Here is a 15520-nt window from a genome sequence, read left to right as displayed (position 1 = left end):
TTACATTGAGTTATCTCCCCGTGGCATGTTGTTCAACTTCAGCAAATTTCACAATGGCTGACTTCAATGCGCTCTCATAAGAACGTGTTTTTCCGCTGTAAAAAAAAAAAAAAACTACTCGATCAAATTAAATGAAATTTTTTTTCAGAGATCTTCAGTCCAAAACGGATACGTACAATATAACCTTTTTTTTCGGTATTTTCATTTTTTAATGTCTTGACTAAACTGTACAAGTGCCAAATATTGATTTAAAAAGAAAAATCTTTTGATACATGGTATATAATAATCTGCTGAAAAAATTAAAAAAGAGAAAAATAAAAAACACAAAAGAGTGTACCGCTCCCATATTACCAATTATTTGTCTTAATTTTTTTTCTTTTTTTTTTTAGGTTCTTTTGCTTGTGGCTCTAGTGATGACTGGTTCAATGTAAGTTTTTGTGTTTAACTGTACTTACTAATGTGATGACTATTAATTGGAATTGAAAGAATCAGAACTGTTTGGGATATCGAAATTGGAAAAGTTTGTGCCTATATACCACTATCAGCCGGTCACCGAGGTGTGACCGACAGACGTGTTATAGTAAATGTCTTAAAGCGGTCTCATGAAGACATGAAGACGGGCCAGTCATTAGGGTCTGAGTAACAAGAAGAAAATCATACCTGAGATATTGGATCTGGGTGTGGCTCCTTTCTTTTCTCAAGATGATCTCTTCACCCTGGTGGCATTCTGGTGGGAATCTTCATCTCCTTGTCCTCAGGGCCGCCTTTCGACTTCAGACATTTATGAAGGCATTCATGGCAGACACAAGAAAAATGACACGCGACACAATTGTAATATACATAAGGTATAACTAACTATTTTATTTTACATTAGAAATACAATATATATTACAAAAAACAATTTACAATTCATTTTTACGATTAAAAATGGATAATAGGCTTTTCGAAGCTAACTAAACTACCCTAACTAGTGTTGAGGGAGGGGGTGCCCCCCTCATTTACGGAGAGACAAAATATGCGTCCTCACATCATGGTGGTCGTGCAGGAAAGAAAAAGAAAGATAGCAAGGGGATTATGGGAAGGGGTTTCTTTGTATCTCTACGCTCATGGACAATTTACCACCCGTCCATGCTGCAGAGTGTGTTAGAAACAGTGGCACAAGGAAATAGTGCCACATCCCTCCCTATGCTATCCGAAATTTATGAGCATTCATAAATTTCAGAAGTCCCTAATTTTCCGTGAATGGTGCGTCAACCGGCCGTCAGCAATCAATGTCTCCATGCTCTACGTTCCATCAGGAACTCAGTGAAGCAAGTTATCTTTTCCACCAGGCTCCTGGTAGGCTGGTATACTGCTTCAAATACCAGAGAGGGTAATCATCCTCGCCCTCCATCGAGGCAATGGCATCACGATTTCAGTTACTGGATTTACACTTTGTTAAGCAACCAGTATAATATTTTTTTAACAAAGCCGGATTTTACGTGAGTTCATCACGCCGACCTATACGTAGTTGACTAAGCCGGATTGTACGTGAGTTTATCACGCCGACCTATACGTATTTCACTAAGCCGGATTCTACGTGAGTTTATCACGCCGACCTATACGTATTTCACTAAGCCGGATTGTACGTGAGTTTATCACGCCGACCTATACGTATTTCACTAAGCCGGATTCTACGTGAGTTTATCACGCCGACCTATACGTATTTGACTAAGCCGGATTCTACGTGAGTTTATCACGCCGACCTATACGTATTTGACTAAGCCGGACTCTACGTGAGTTTATCACGCCGACTTATACGTATTTCACTAAGCCGGATTCTACGTGAGTTTATCACGCCGACCTATACATATTTCACTAAGCCGGATTCTACGTGAGTTTATCACGCCGACCTATACGTTTTTTAATTTAGTCTGCATAACATTATTTTCGTAACTGGATTTACGCTCCCTTCAGCAACCAGTATAATGTATTTTAACCAAGTCGGAGTTACGTGACCTCATCACGCCGACCTATATGTATTCCAAGTTATTACTTCAGTTACTGGACTTACGCTCTCTTCAGCAACCAGTATAATGTATTTTAGATAAGTCGGGGTTACGTGACCTCATCACGCCGACCTATATGGATTTAGTAAAACCTTGGTCTTCAGAGGTTCTAATCCAATTAATTCTGTTAGAGCAAGGAGTCTGCCGCCGAGCGACCAATAAAAACTATCCACCACGGAATATTTATTAATTATATAAAGAATTAACTAAGAAGGGCACTCAGCCTTCATGAGTTAGAATACTCAATTAGGGGGAAAAAATTTCCAAAAATAAACAATTCAGAAACCTGGTATACATTAAATCAATGAAATAGGGTGTTAACAATTTTTTTTCTTAAAAAGAAAACATTTTTAAAAAATCATTTCAGAGCACCTCGGTCACAATTAGAATTTGTTTACACAATGCAAACGCATTTCAGTTATTACATTCATAATTAACTTTTTCCCAAATTTCAGGGTACATTTAAAAAGTATATGTATTTTTTCAAAACTTGATTTACAAAAGATCATTAAAATTTAATTCCAAAATTTAAAAATTATTTCAAGTATTTTGGTTCATCGTTAAAATCAATTTATGTTAATTAACTTCTTTCCAAAGTAATTCATTTATTATTATAAAAACCAATCTTCTCAAAAGGTCATAAACTTCGAATAGACCCATTTTTCGTAATACAATTCAAAAATTATTCCAAACATTTGGTTCATTATTAAAATTAATCTTCCGAAAAGATCATAGACAATTCATTTTGAATCAATTCACCCTTCACAATGAGATTCAGAAACATCCCAAATTTTTCATTTCGTAATTATTATTTTTAAAATTCAGTGTACATTTAAAGTTATTTAATTGATTCTTAAAAATCATTTCTTCTTATAGGTCATTATCAAGGTCATTTCGAATTCAGAAACATTTCACGTTAATTAACTTTATTTTCCAAAGTAATTATTTTATCATTTAAAAGCAATTCTTTTCCTAAACTCACTCACAAGGATTATTTCGAATTAATAAACTCCCGCCACACCTGGGAGTCACATTAGTTAACGACCAGTACTGTATAGTTAACAGCTCGAAAAAATTAAAGTTTCAATTAAAGAGAGATCTTTCTAGACTGAGGAAATCTTTTTTTTCTTAATAATTAATTCAATTTTACGTATATACTCCTCAGTCAATATTTCAGGGACCCCTATCATACGGTCCAATTTCAAATAAACCTTAAATTAAAGAATTTGCTCGAATAATTCTTCCTTAAAATCATCTAGAGTTCAGGAAAATCTCTTTCGTTAGTCAAACAATATTTCCTTAGAAATTATTAAAAATTCAGAGAATATTCGAAATGTAATAGCGTAATTTTTTCTTTAAGAACAACTATGAACATTTCAGAGAACTCTTAAAAAATTAACGTAATCATGTAACAGTTGGCTTTTCCAAACACTCGAAGACTTCAAAAAAGTACTTTAAGTGCTGTTTGAATAATCGTCTCAGTTTTTATTTTTAATAAAAACCAATTGAAGACATCATTTAATGTAATTTAACGAAGCATAAATAATTTTGTTCTTTAAACTTGGTAGAAAAATTTAAAAAACTCCAAGTTAATTCGTTATTATATGTCCTCCTGCAATCAGCCATGGGGGTTTAGCTATACAATCATTAAAACGCAAGAGTAGAGAAAGAGACTGAGGGGGAAAAGAAGGGGATAGAGACAGAGCGATGCCATTACACACCCTACCACCCTCATGATATCATTACGTAATAACAAAAAAAATCTTCGACAATTTTCTCTCTCGTCCTCATAGACCCTAAAAGGTAAGGGAATGAGAGAGAAAGATAAGAAGAAGAAGAAGAGAGAGAGAGGCAGCTAGCGTTGTTCTCCCACCCATTCCTTAACACCCTCGCAAACACCATGACGAGGTCATCTTCGCTTATCTTTCCAATGTGCGGCCATTGTTTTAAAAAATGAGTGACAGGTAGATATTAAACATCTCTACGAGTTTAAAAAAAAATAAGAAAATAGAAAAACAATCTTATTTTGAACAATTTTGTAAAATACATTCTAACACAAAACTTTCATATTATCTAACCCCAATTTTTTTTTTTTTTTACCAGTAACATTTTTTTTCTTTTTAAACAGACAAAACATCAATAAAAGAAACATTATCAATTAAAAAAAATGGCCCCTTATGTTTCAGCTTTAATTGTTACCTAACCTGAAAAATAAACACATCAACTGTTCATGGAATAAAATGTAATGTAAAAGTTCTATTTTTTCAAATCTGAATCTAACACTTGCAAAGTCAAAAGAATTTTTTAAAAAGTCCTATATTTTTATAAACCTGAAATAAAGATCAGATAAAAAATGTTAGGTATCCTTTATTTTCTTTCCTTTTTTTTTTTTTTTTAAATTTATTTTTCGAGCTTCGTGTTTGAAGGATTTTTTTCTTTTTTTTTCATGTAATAACAAGATGCATAGATATACACACATATCGATATATATCCGGAGAGAGACAGAAAGAGAGAAAGCGTGAGAGAGAAAGAGATATTGCATATTCTAGAGACACTTTTTTCTCATCTCTGTTTTTTTTTTTTTTTTTTGTGTGGGACACATTTCTTACTTTTTTTTTCGAAGGGTTACTTTCAATACTCTTTTTTTTTTTTTTAAATCGATCCTTTGTAAACTGTTTTTTTTTTTTTTTGTAGGTGCAAGACAATTTTTTGTTCAGGTTCTGAATTTTCTTTTTGAGTGCGTTTTTTTTTTTTTTGTGCGCGTGTGTACTGGTCTGCCATTTTTTAAAAATTTTGCCAGAAATAATAGTTTTTTCCGTTTTTAAAGACCGTGGACCATTTTTTTTTTATTCGATTCGTCTAGTGGTCATTATTTTTGGTTGTGCCGTGGGTTTAAGAGTCGAAATTATTTCCATGCTGGGAAACAATATGTCTTGGTCATAGTGCATCATTTATACTGCGACACAGATGCGACGAGATCCGTCTGGTAATTAACCAGGGTCAATCCTGCGTCTTAAGGCAACATTTATACTGCGACACAGATGCGACGAGATCCGTCTGGTAATTAACCAGGGTCAATCCTGGTCACGGCACCATTTATACCACTATCAGCCGGTCACCGAGGTGTGACCGACAGACGTGTTATAGTAAATGTCTTAAAGCGGTCTCATGAAGACATGAAGACGGGCCAGTCATTAGGGTCTGAGTAACAAGAAGAAAATCATACCTGAGATATTGGATCTGGGTGTGGCTCCTTTCTTTTCTCAAGATGATCTCTTCACCCTGGTGGCATTCTGGTGGGAATCTTCATCTCCTTGTCCTCAGGGCCGCCTTTCGACTTCAGACATTTATGAAGGCATTCATGGCAGACACAAGAAAAATGACACGCGACACAATTGTAATATACATAAGGTATAACTAACTATTTTATTTTACATTAGAAATACAATATATATTACAAAAAACAATTTACAATTCATTTTTACGATTAAAAATGGATAATAGGCTTTTCGAAGCTAACTAAACTACCCTAACTAGTGTTGAGGGAGGGGGTGCCCCCCTCATTTACGGAGAGACAAAATATGCGTCCTCACATCATGGTGGTCGTGCAGGAAAGAAAAAGAAAGATAGCAAGGGGATTATGGGAAGGGGTTTCTTTGTATCTCTACGCTCATGGACAATTTACCACCCGTCCATGCTGCAGAGTGTGTTAGAAACAGTGGCACAAGGAAATAGTGCCACACCTATCCCGATACCCAAAACGATTCTTTTTTTTGTTTTTGTTTAAAACTCAATTTTATCTTGCTGATATTAATGATATAAATGATAAATATTTATTCATTATAATCTACCAGGAGCTGCAAAAAAACAGCCTATCCTGCCTTGACAGAGTACAAAATAGATTTCGTGGCTTAGTGGGGGATGCCCTTTTCTCTACCCTGCAACCTCTCTCCCACAGAAGAGACGTTGCGAGCCTATCATTGTTTTATCGTTATTTCCATGGCAGGTGCTCGTCTGAACTCCAATCTCTGGTCCCCCCTCGCCAATCTTTCACGAAAAACACCCGTCTAGCCGAATCCACTGTGAAAAATTTCCCCCACTCTTTATCTGTGCCTAAATCAAAACGTGGATTCCATGAACAAAGCTTCTTTCTTAGAACTGCACGCCTGTGGAACTCTGTTCCGTCTGCCTGCTTCCCACTGGACTACAACTTGGATGTGTTCAAGTCCAATGTTAACAAATTCCTAATGAACCGCCCCCCTTAAGTAAACACTTCATCAAATCTCCACACTAAGTTGCAATAACCTTTATCCCTGAGTGGCTTCCGGGCCTTGATAAGTGGTGATCACTGTGTAAAAAAAAAAAAAAAAAAAAAAATCTACCACTAAAATCTAAAATTAAAATCTATAAATCACCCACTCACAGGTGTTTTTTTTTTTTTTTTTACATTTGCAAAACTATATACGCAGTGCCTTAAAAATATTTCCAGACTTTTTTTGTATGGTTACTTTAATTGATAGGACAGATATGAAACTGTGGTCCCCTTGCATACCTATTTTATAGGTTTTTAAAGAGATTCAAAAATAAATGTACAAATAAATATTTAAAAGTTTCAAAATGAGGTGCTGAATGTCATAACTCGGTAAGCACCATCATGGCAAAGTATCGAGTTAGTATACTATTTCATTCCTCATAGCCTCCTCTAATACGTACAAGAGTAGTTATGGTCGAATTCAGACTGGAACATTGGTAGAAATCAACTAACGCACAGTATACCCACCAAACGAAACTTTAACAGCGTTTTTAGCCATTTTTTTGTTTGCAGCACTTACTGAGTTATAACATTCAGTGATTTAAATAATCGGAATCAGTAATTGTATCAGAATTAGAAAAAAGATATTGGCATCATCCTATTACTGTTACTTACCTAGCGTTGCTTGGGATGCAGTAAAGTTACTCTAGTTTTAAATTCTTTTTGATCATTTTTAAACTCATACAGAAAAAGAAATAAAATTTTAGTTTGAATGGGGACAAATGACTTATTTTTCGAGATCATTTTAATTTTTCATACTGGGGCAGATTGCTGAAACAATCTTTCACTTGGTGATACAAGCACTAAATTTGAAATTTGTCGGGTTGGCTTCTGCAGCCATCTTGAAAACTGTCAGCCATCTTGAATTTTCCAATGGCTAACGTTCTTTTCTTAAAATGTATGTTCTGAACGTCATTTGTGCCAATTTTGGTGCTTTTTTGTCACTAAGTGAAAGATTCTTATGGAATATTGAGATAACTTGCCCCACTATCAGTCTTATTAAAAAAAAATGCTTTCATATGGAAAAAAAACAAAATATCTATAGTGAAGTACATTATTATAGCGGCAATAAAATGGTATAACAATCACAAATGGGAACGTCTAACTCTTTTTTTTTTTTTTTACAATAGGCATCACCACTTATCAAGGCCCAAAAGCCACTCTAGGATAAGAGTTAATGAGTGTACAGTAGTCAATTGGATAATATAGTAATTGTTAATAATGGAAATTCGATAAATTTGTTTACTTAAGTGGAACGGCTCATCAAGAACTTGCTTACGTTGGACTTGAAGACAACCATATAGCAGTCAGCTGGAAAGCAGGCGACTGGAAGACAGTTCCACAGGTGTGCAGTTTTAAGAAAGAAGCTTTGTTCATGGAATCTACGTTTAGGTTTAGGCACAGATAAAGAGTGGGGGGAATTATTGATAGTGTTTTCAGCTAGACAAGTGTTTCCTGTGAAAGTTTGGTGAGGTGGGGGCATAGATTGGAGCTCAGTCGAGAGTAGGCTGATGGTCTGCATCCATGACATCGTTTTCTACCAAGTAAGCTTCTTGCTCACCTCTACATCTTTCTGTTGTGGTCTTATATGATGCCATTATAGTTGTTCTCAAGGGTACGATATTGTTTATGATTTGGTCAAACACCATTTTATATGCCATGAATGATACCAGATTTGGGCATTCTCAAAGGAGTTATCCCCTTGCTGATTTTTATTTTTCAGTCTCATTAGAAAATGCTTTCATATTACCAATTGAACTTGTGTGGCTTCAAATGGTGTCCTGCGTGGTTCAGGCATTGATGGCTATGACTCTATCTATCTATCTCCCTCGAGGAATTCATGAATTCATTGTTGCTCATCATTCACAACTCTGTCCATGCTGTTTTCTCAAAAGTGTTTTGATGTATTACCACAGCTTTATTTGAAGTTGTACAGACAGTAGGTTGCAGTTTCTTTCTGCCCGAGCAGTGGCCATACTGTGCAATTGTCCTGAGCATTGTACTCAAAGGAATCTTTTGCCCAGCACAATGAGATACGAAACCATGAACAGAATTATTCTTGATTGCTTCCGTATTACAGCAATCATCTGCTTTCTATGACCCCACATTACCCTGATCGGGGGGGGGAGGGGAGGGGCTGAAGTAGGTTCTTAACCTCACCCAGAGGTCTCCCACAGACTAGCGGAGGGAAGGAAGTGTCTAACTTTTCCTTTGATAGTAATGTTGTACCATCATCCTATACAGCATCACTCATCTGGTATTAGCCAGGCTCATCGTTGCTTAACTTCAGTGATCTAGCGGGAACTGGTGCGTCAACATGATAATACCATATGAAATTAAAAAAAAAAAAAAATAAATGGTGGTAAAGTTCATTGTTTTAATGCCAAAAACATGGAACAACAATAACAAATAAAAATTAGCTAATCAGAATGAAAGTTTATGTCAGCTGAAATACTATTCAGTTTTTTTTGTTTTTTTACATAGGAATTATCACTTATCAAGGCCCAAAGACCACTCGAGGATAAGGGTTAATGAGTGTACAGTAGTCAATGGGACAATGTAGTAATCATTAGTGGTGGAAATTTTGTAAATTGGATTATTAAGGAGACGCCTCATCAAAAATTTGTTTACAATGGACTTGAAGATGACCAAATTGTAGTCAGCTGGAAAGTAGGCAAATGGAAGAGAGTTCCACAGGTGTGCAGTTCTAAGAAAGGAGCTTTGTTCATTGAATCTACATTTAAGTTTAAGCACAGATAAAGAGTGGGGGAAATTATTGATAGTGTTTTTAGATAGACGAGTGTTTTTTGTGAAAGTTTGGCAGGGGGGGGGGCATAAATTGGAGCTCAGATGAGCACTTGCCAAGAAAATAATGATAAAGCAGAGACAGCCTCGCAACATCTCTTCTGTAGGAAAATGGCATCCCCCACTAGGATTTGGAGTCTATTTTGAACTCTATCAAGGCAACTTTTAAAATAAATGGTGGTGAAATTCGTTATTATAGTGCCAATAACATAGTACAATAATTACAAATAAAAATTGGACAGTTAGGATCAGTCAGTTTAAATACTATTATTTACTTTTTACAAAATCTAACGTTAAATGTGAGATATTAGAAAACTTTGGTGTATTATATTTCATGTAAAAAAAAAGTAAATTTTATAAAAAGTTTCCTCTTGTGAAGTAAGTATGACAATAGAATTTTTTTCTTTTTTTGTTAATTTACGGCATACCAACCCTTTTCAGGTTATTTAAGGTGATAATTCGTTCTGGTAAAATGAAATTAAAAAAGCTGATGTTGAAGTCACGTATAGTGAAACATGCACGCACGCACACACACACACACACACACACACACATATATATAGAGATATATATAGAGAGAGGCAGAAAAGGAAAGACAGAGAAAGAGAGAGTGTGTGTTTTTCCAAAAGGATCACGTAGTTTGAGAGATGAATGCGGAGTATGTATAATGGGTTTAAAATAGTGTTGGAACGATTAATTGGAATCGGGAATCCGCAACGTCTCTTCTGTGGGAAAGAAGTTGCAGGGAAGAGAAAAGGGCATCACTTACCAGATTTCAAAGCCGGATTTAAGCTCTATCAAGGCTGGACAGGGCGCGGTGGGCAGCTCCTGCCCAGGTGTCGCAACAGTACTCCATTTTAAGATGTACCTGGCTCTTATACAGATAGAGGATTGCATTGGCAGTGAGATGCCTACTGGAGCAGTAGAGTGATCCAACCATTTTTCCAGCGATATTGGCAACAGATTTGATGTATGTGTTCCATTTCAGGAGTGAAGGTCAGTCCTAGAAGCTTGTCAAAACATAGAGCTTCCCCAAGACGAGAGCCATTCATTTCAGTTAGAGTGTGATGGGGTTCAGAGCGATTATGATGAAAGGAGAGAAGCTTGCTTTTTGATGCATTAAAATTAACCAGCCATTCTTTGCCCCATTGCACCACGTTCTCAAGATCAGAAGAGAGAGAATCAGAAAGATCTTAGTCATTACTAGCGTTTGAACCTGACATACCCAGATTCATAATCTGTATCATTAACCACTTAGTCACCATCACACCTAGAGTAGAAAGTGGATCTTGGGTTTACTTTCCACAGTCGTGTAATTTTTGCTTTCCTTATTTTGTCCTTTAGTCCTCACATTCCACGAGTTATGTTTCTGACAAAGAGGGGAGATTTGTTGTTAGAGAACAGTAATTCTTTCCTCTTTGTTAGGATCTATTCCTACTAACACTTATCAATGGCAAGTTTTTGATCTGGAAGTAGTATATTTTTAGCTCCTTTCATCAAGTGGCTTCATGCCCTGTCTGGAGTGATTTCCATCAAAAAAAAAATTGCATTGTTCATTATTATGATCAAATTAAATTCTTAAAACTATTTTGTGCATTTTTATCAAATTAAATTTATTTGGCAGAAAATAGCAAAGCGCAACAAATCATGTGAATAGCTAGAAAGATATTCACATCCGCATGCAGTTTGAATGTTTGTCTAAGGCCACTTTAAACCAGGATATGGTAGGCATTGTGGTGTTTTTTGTTATTAGAGCAAAAATCAAAAATCGAAAAAATGAATTTTCATTAAGAACCAATGATCAGGTTGTCTGAAGATACTGGCTTCCTCACTCACAATGCACCAAACATTGATGTTATTTTTTTTTTTCCATTTGCAAAACTCTATCATGTTCTTCAAAGCCCAAAATAATCATTTTCTTCTACAAAACAACCAAACCAAACGCCATGAATAAATATTTGAAGATATAAACAAATTGAAGCATAAAAACTTTTACCAAACTAACTGAACCCGAAAAGGGTTGGTATGCCGTAAAAGAAAACAACCAAACCAAACCAAACGAAACCCATGAATACATATTGGAAACATGTAAACAATTTGAAACATAAAACATTTTTTCAAAAATTACTGAAAAAGGGTTGATAAGCCGGAAAACAAAAACAAATTAAATTCTTCAAAAATATTTTGTGTGTGCAATTTATTTGGCACAAAAGTTCTGAAAAAATGTTATCCCGAATTTTAGCAACTTCTTTTCCTTTTTTCTTTTCAGAACTTTAAAAAAATGTATGTTTCTACGATGGAGCGTCCCAGATATAGCAAATTTCTCCAGAGCCATTCGATCCGATAATCAGCTTCATAAAACTGGATGTGATCATGTGTAAAGGTATTAAACAAATTAAATAAATTAACAGGATTACTTGATGTTGCCCGGGATTCTTATTTCCATAAATTATATAGATTACAAAGAAAATATAAATAAAAAATTTTCTTGATTGTAATTTGAAATGTTTAAGTTCAGTTTTAGACAAACTATATGTAAAAAATACATTTCTTTGTTTTTATTAGGGAGTTATTATCGCTTATCAAGGGTTAATGAGTGTTGGGTAAATCGACTATGAGACAAGACTGTGATGATCAGTAATGGTGGTACTTGTGTTGGGTTTTGATTATTTAAGAACTTATTTACATTTTGCTTGAAAAAGAACCATGTTATAGTCAGCCGAGAAGCAGCCCTGCGGTATTGTCTTCCCAAGACATACAGGTCTAGGAAAGAAACTTTGCTAATGGAATTTTCTATTTAGTGTTAGACACTAGTAGAGAGTAAGGGAAGTTATTGAAAGTTGTTGTAGCTTGACAAGTGTTTGTTGCAAATGATTCGCAGGAAGAGGGACCATAAATTGAAGCTCAGTTGACTTGAGTCTCACATTAAAAATTGAATATTATAAATTGTAAAAATAAAAAAGCTATTAGGCATTCTTATTCAATCCTTATGATGATTGTGAAGACCGAGAAATAAGTGGTCATGATTAGAATGCGCTTGCTGTAAGAAAACAGTGGCTGAATGCAAGGACAAACCTTGAACTGTATAATCACAAAAAATATACCTATCTGGTCCGGCTCCTTGCTCAGACCAATGTGACGCTCTCTCTCCAGATATCCCTGTCTTGCATCAGCGTGGTGCTACCAGATCAGGTTGTCTGAAGATATTGGCTTCTGGATATGACCTAAAACTATATCCGATGGTGAGGCCCCACCTTGCGGGCTTTGGGGAATGTGGAGCCACCCTTTAATTGCCATTGCTCCCAGGTCCACTCGGAGTGGTAGTACCTGTTAGGGTCCCAACTATGGGTTAAATAGAATCTGACGTAAAAAAAAAAAAAAAATATACTCCATTAAAAATCGTTCCTCAAAATAACTAGATTCGGCATTAAATAACCTGAAAAAGGTTGATATGCCGTAAAACAAAAACAGCCAACAGCCAATCCTGAGACGAAATACACCTAACATTGATGTTTTTTTGTTTTTCCATGTCCTTTTGCAAAACTTAATTATGTTCTGCAAAACCAAAAACAAAACCAACAACCCACTGTTTCCTTCTTCCCATTTCCCCTTTCTCTTTCTATCTCCCCCACTTCCTGACTGGTTTCCTAGCTTAAAATGAACCAACCATTAATACTGTAACCCTTTTCCCTCCCCCATTGCAAAACTCATTCATGTTATGCAGGAAAGGGAACAAGAGCGATAAAATCCACTATAAAACAACCAAACCAAACACTACAAACTAGCAATTAAAAATACAAAGAGCTGTAAGAATAAATACCTTTTACAAAATAACTGGATTCGGCATTAAATAACCCCAAAAAGGTTGATATGCCATAAAACAAAACAACCAAACCAAACTCTACAAATAAATATTTAAAGATATAAAGAACTTGATGCTTAAAAACTTATTTCCAAAATAACTGGATTCGGCATTAAATAAATTGAAAAGGGTTGATATGCCGTAAAACAAGCAAACCAACTTCCATCAGCTGCCTCAGATCTTTAGGATCACAGTTGGTGGCATGTGCAATTTGCTGGATGTATGTGGATCGAGGTCGTTCTATGCTTATGCACCTGTGTTGTAGAGTCCATAGCAATACATTTTTCACCAGCTCTTGCTTGCTCCTCTGGCAGTGACTGGCAAATCATAGACCTTGATAGTAATAGTAGATATGGCAGGTAGGTTGCCATAAAGTTGCTGCTTCATTGGATGATCTTGCCAAGGTATATTTAACACTATTCATAGCATACGGGTGTAGGTGCCGTCTAGCTTTCTTTCCAATCTTTTAGTGAGTGTCCAGGTTGTAGAATTGTAAACAAGGACAGATACGACCACTGCTCTGAAGAACTGCCTCACAAAAAATAAGTGCTATTGGGAGTCCAAAATGGTTAATTAAAAGGAGGCAGATGTTTTGTTCAAAAGTTATTTTTGTTTACATGTATTTTTAACCAGTTTTGTTTATCTTTTATGCTATTGATTTTACAAATGAATGTCGTCACTGCTGTCGGAAGAAGAAATTACCACTGGTATAGACACTATTATAAATAAATATTATCATTTGATATTACGAACGGACTTTGTCATTGATGTGGACGATAGAAATTGCTTAACCAAATGCATCTAAAAGTTCATTCATGGTCTTTTAACGCCATAACCAAAAATATCATTCAATCCTGGGAAATGTTGGGCTTTCCCGCGAATATCTATATTAAATAAATTTTGCTATTTGTTTCAAACTTTTACAAATTTCCCACCCAACATATTTCTGCTTTCTTTTCAGATATCCTCAATTAGTGTTGAAGGTGTTTCCTGAAAATCTGAGTAAATCTAACATGAACAAAAAAGATGGCTGGAACAGATACGGATCTAAAAAAAAAAAAGTGCTTCTGATATAAAGTGAATTTCTGTAATGTTATAAAGGCGCCTGAATTTGAAATTAGTTATTTATTACACTCATTGACTTTTTGGGTCAGTATTTTTTATATTTATATCTATGCACTACCCAAATTATGAAACAAATTATATATATATATATATATATATATATATATATATATATGTATATAAACAATTTGCTAATAAGGTTTTATTCATTTTACCAGACATTTTTTTAAAACCTGTATCTCTCACGGAAAACGATCAATAATTGTGTGCCAATATTGGATAATTCCTCCATGGACTCATCGGAAAAATAAACAGAAAGTTCTCAAAGATAAGAATGCACAATGATGTAATATGTAAAATTCAGAATAAACAAAAACAACTCCTCGACCTATTTTCATCTTGTCCTATGTAAAACATCTATCACATCTCTACTACCATATTGTATTAAATTCTATAAGATTCATTTCAAGTAAAAAAAAACAAAAACTAATAATTATAATATTGGGTTGAATAGTGGGTGTACATATCGGAGACCATATAATGGACAATGACGATTACTTGTTGAATCCAGTATTTGTAGTAGAAGGGATATAGATGTGAGAATGGACGGTTCTTTTTACACACTGAGAGAGATACATTATTGATGATGGGGGACAGACAGTTAACACTTTGGAAGAGTGTCTCATACAAAGTTCTTTTTCGAAAAAATGGTCGGTTACAGCCACAAGTCCTCGTCAGGCGAATTAATAAATGGTTGCTTTCTACTGAGGATTAATTTCTTCAGTGGAAAGCAACCATTTATTAAGTTGCCTGATGAAGACTTGTGGCTGTAACCGACCATTTGTTCAAAGCATTAGCATGCTCAGTGTCACAACCATGTAAACTTGTATATATTAATATATATATTAATATATATATAAATATATAATAATATATAAATAGACTATATCTATATATATATATATTTATATCTATATATATATAGATATAGTCTATTTATTATACAAACATTATTGGTTACATATGTGCATACATGTTTCAGTCGAATCCCAATTCAAGGATAGCACTTCATCAGATCAAAAAAGAATTGATATTGAATTGGAAGTCAAAATTACATTAGTTTTATAAGATATTAGGGTGTGGTTTACATTCTGGAAGAAAGTAGGGTTTATTCTTTGTGAATGCAAGCAGTAGAAATTTTGGAGGAAAGTGCGGTGAAGGAGGAGGTAGGGGTGAGGGAAGAGGGTGAATGTAAATGACCTAATTATACCAAATTACTTCTACAAACGGTTATTACGCAACTATTTCAATAACTACAATACACACATTTACCCTTATCCTCGAGTGACCTCCAGGCTTTGATATGTGGTGACCCCATTTAAAAAAAAAATAAAAGTCATACCACCCAACCACATTACTATACAACAT

At 35.0% G+C, this 15520-nt stretch overlaps 1 protein-coding gene across 2 annotated transcripts in view; it reads left to right on the top strand.

Annotated features, from left to right (window-relative positions):
- The window catches only part of LOC145293745 (F-box only protein 7-like), a 76325-nt gene extending 62181 nt beyond the window's left edge, over positions 1–14144 (top strand). For both annotated transcript variants that reach the window (XM_080140223.1, XM_080140222.1), the window contains 3 exons: positions 390–427; positions 11435–11548; positions 13989–14144. In XM_080140223.1, coding sequence (XP_079996349.1) covers positions 390–427; positions 11435–11512 — 116 coding nt within the window. In that variant the 3' untranslated portion in view covers positions 11513–11548; positions 13989–14144. The remainder of the gene's footprint in view (positions 1–389; positions 428–11434; positions 11549–13988) is intronic.
- Positions 14145–15520: the final 1376 nt, after the last annotated feature.

The sequence above is a fragment of the Euprymna scolopes genome, chromosome 15, assembly GCF_053919585.1.
Source record: "Euprymna scolopes isolate OS-2025 chromosome 15, ASM5391958v1, whole genome shotgun sequence".
In the NCBI taxonomy this organism is placed as follows: domain Eukaryota; kingdom Metazoa; phylum Mollusca; class Cephalopoda; order Sepiida; family Sepiolidae; genus Euprymna; species Euprymna scolopes.
Note: the sequence above shows the minus strand (reverse complement) of the source record. Positions and strands in the feature narration are given on the sequence as shown.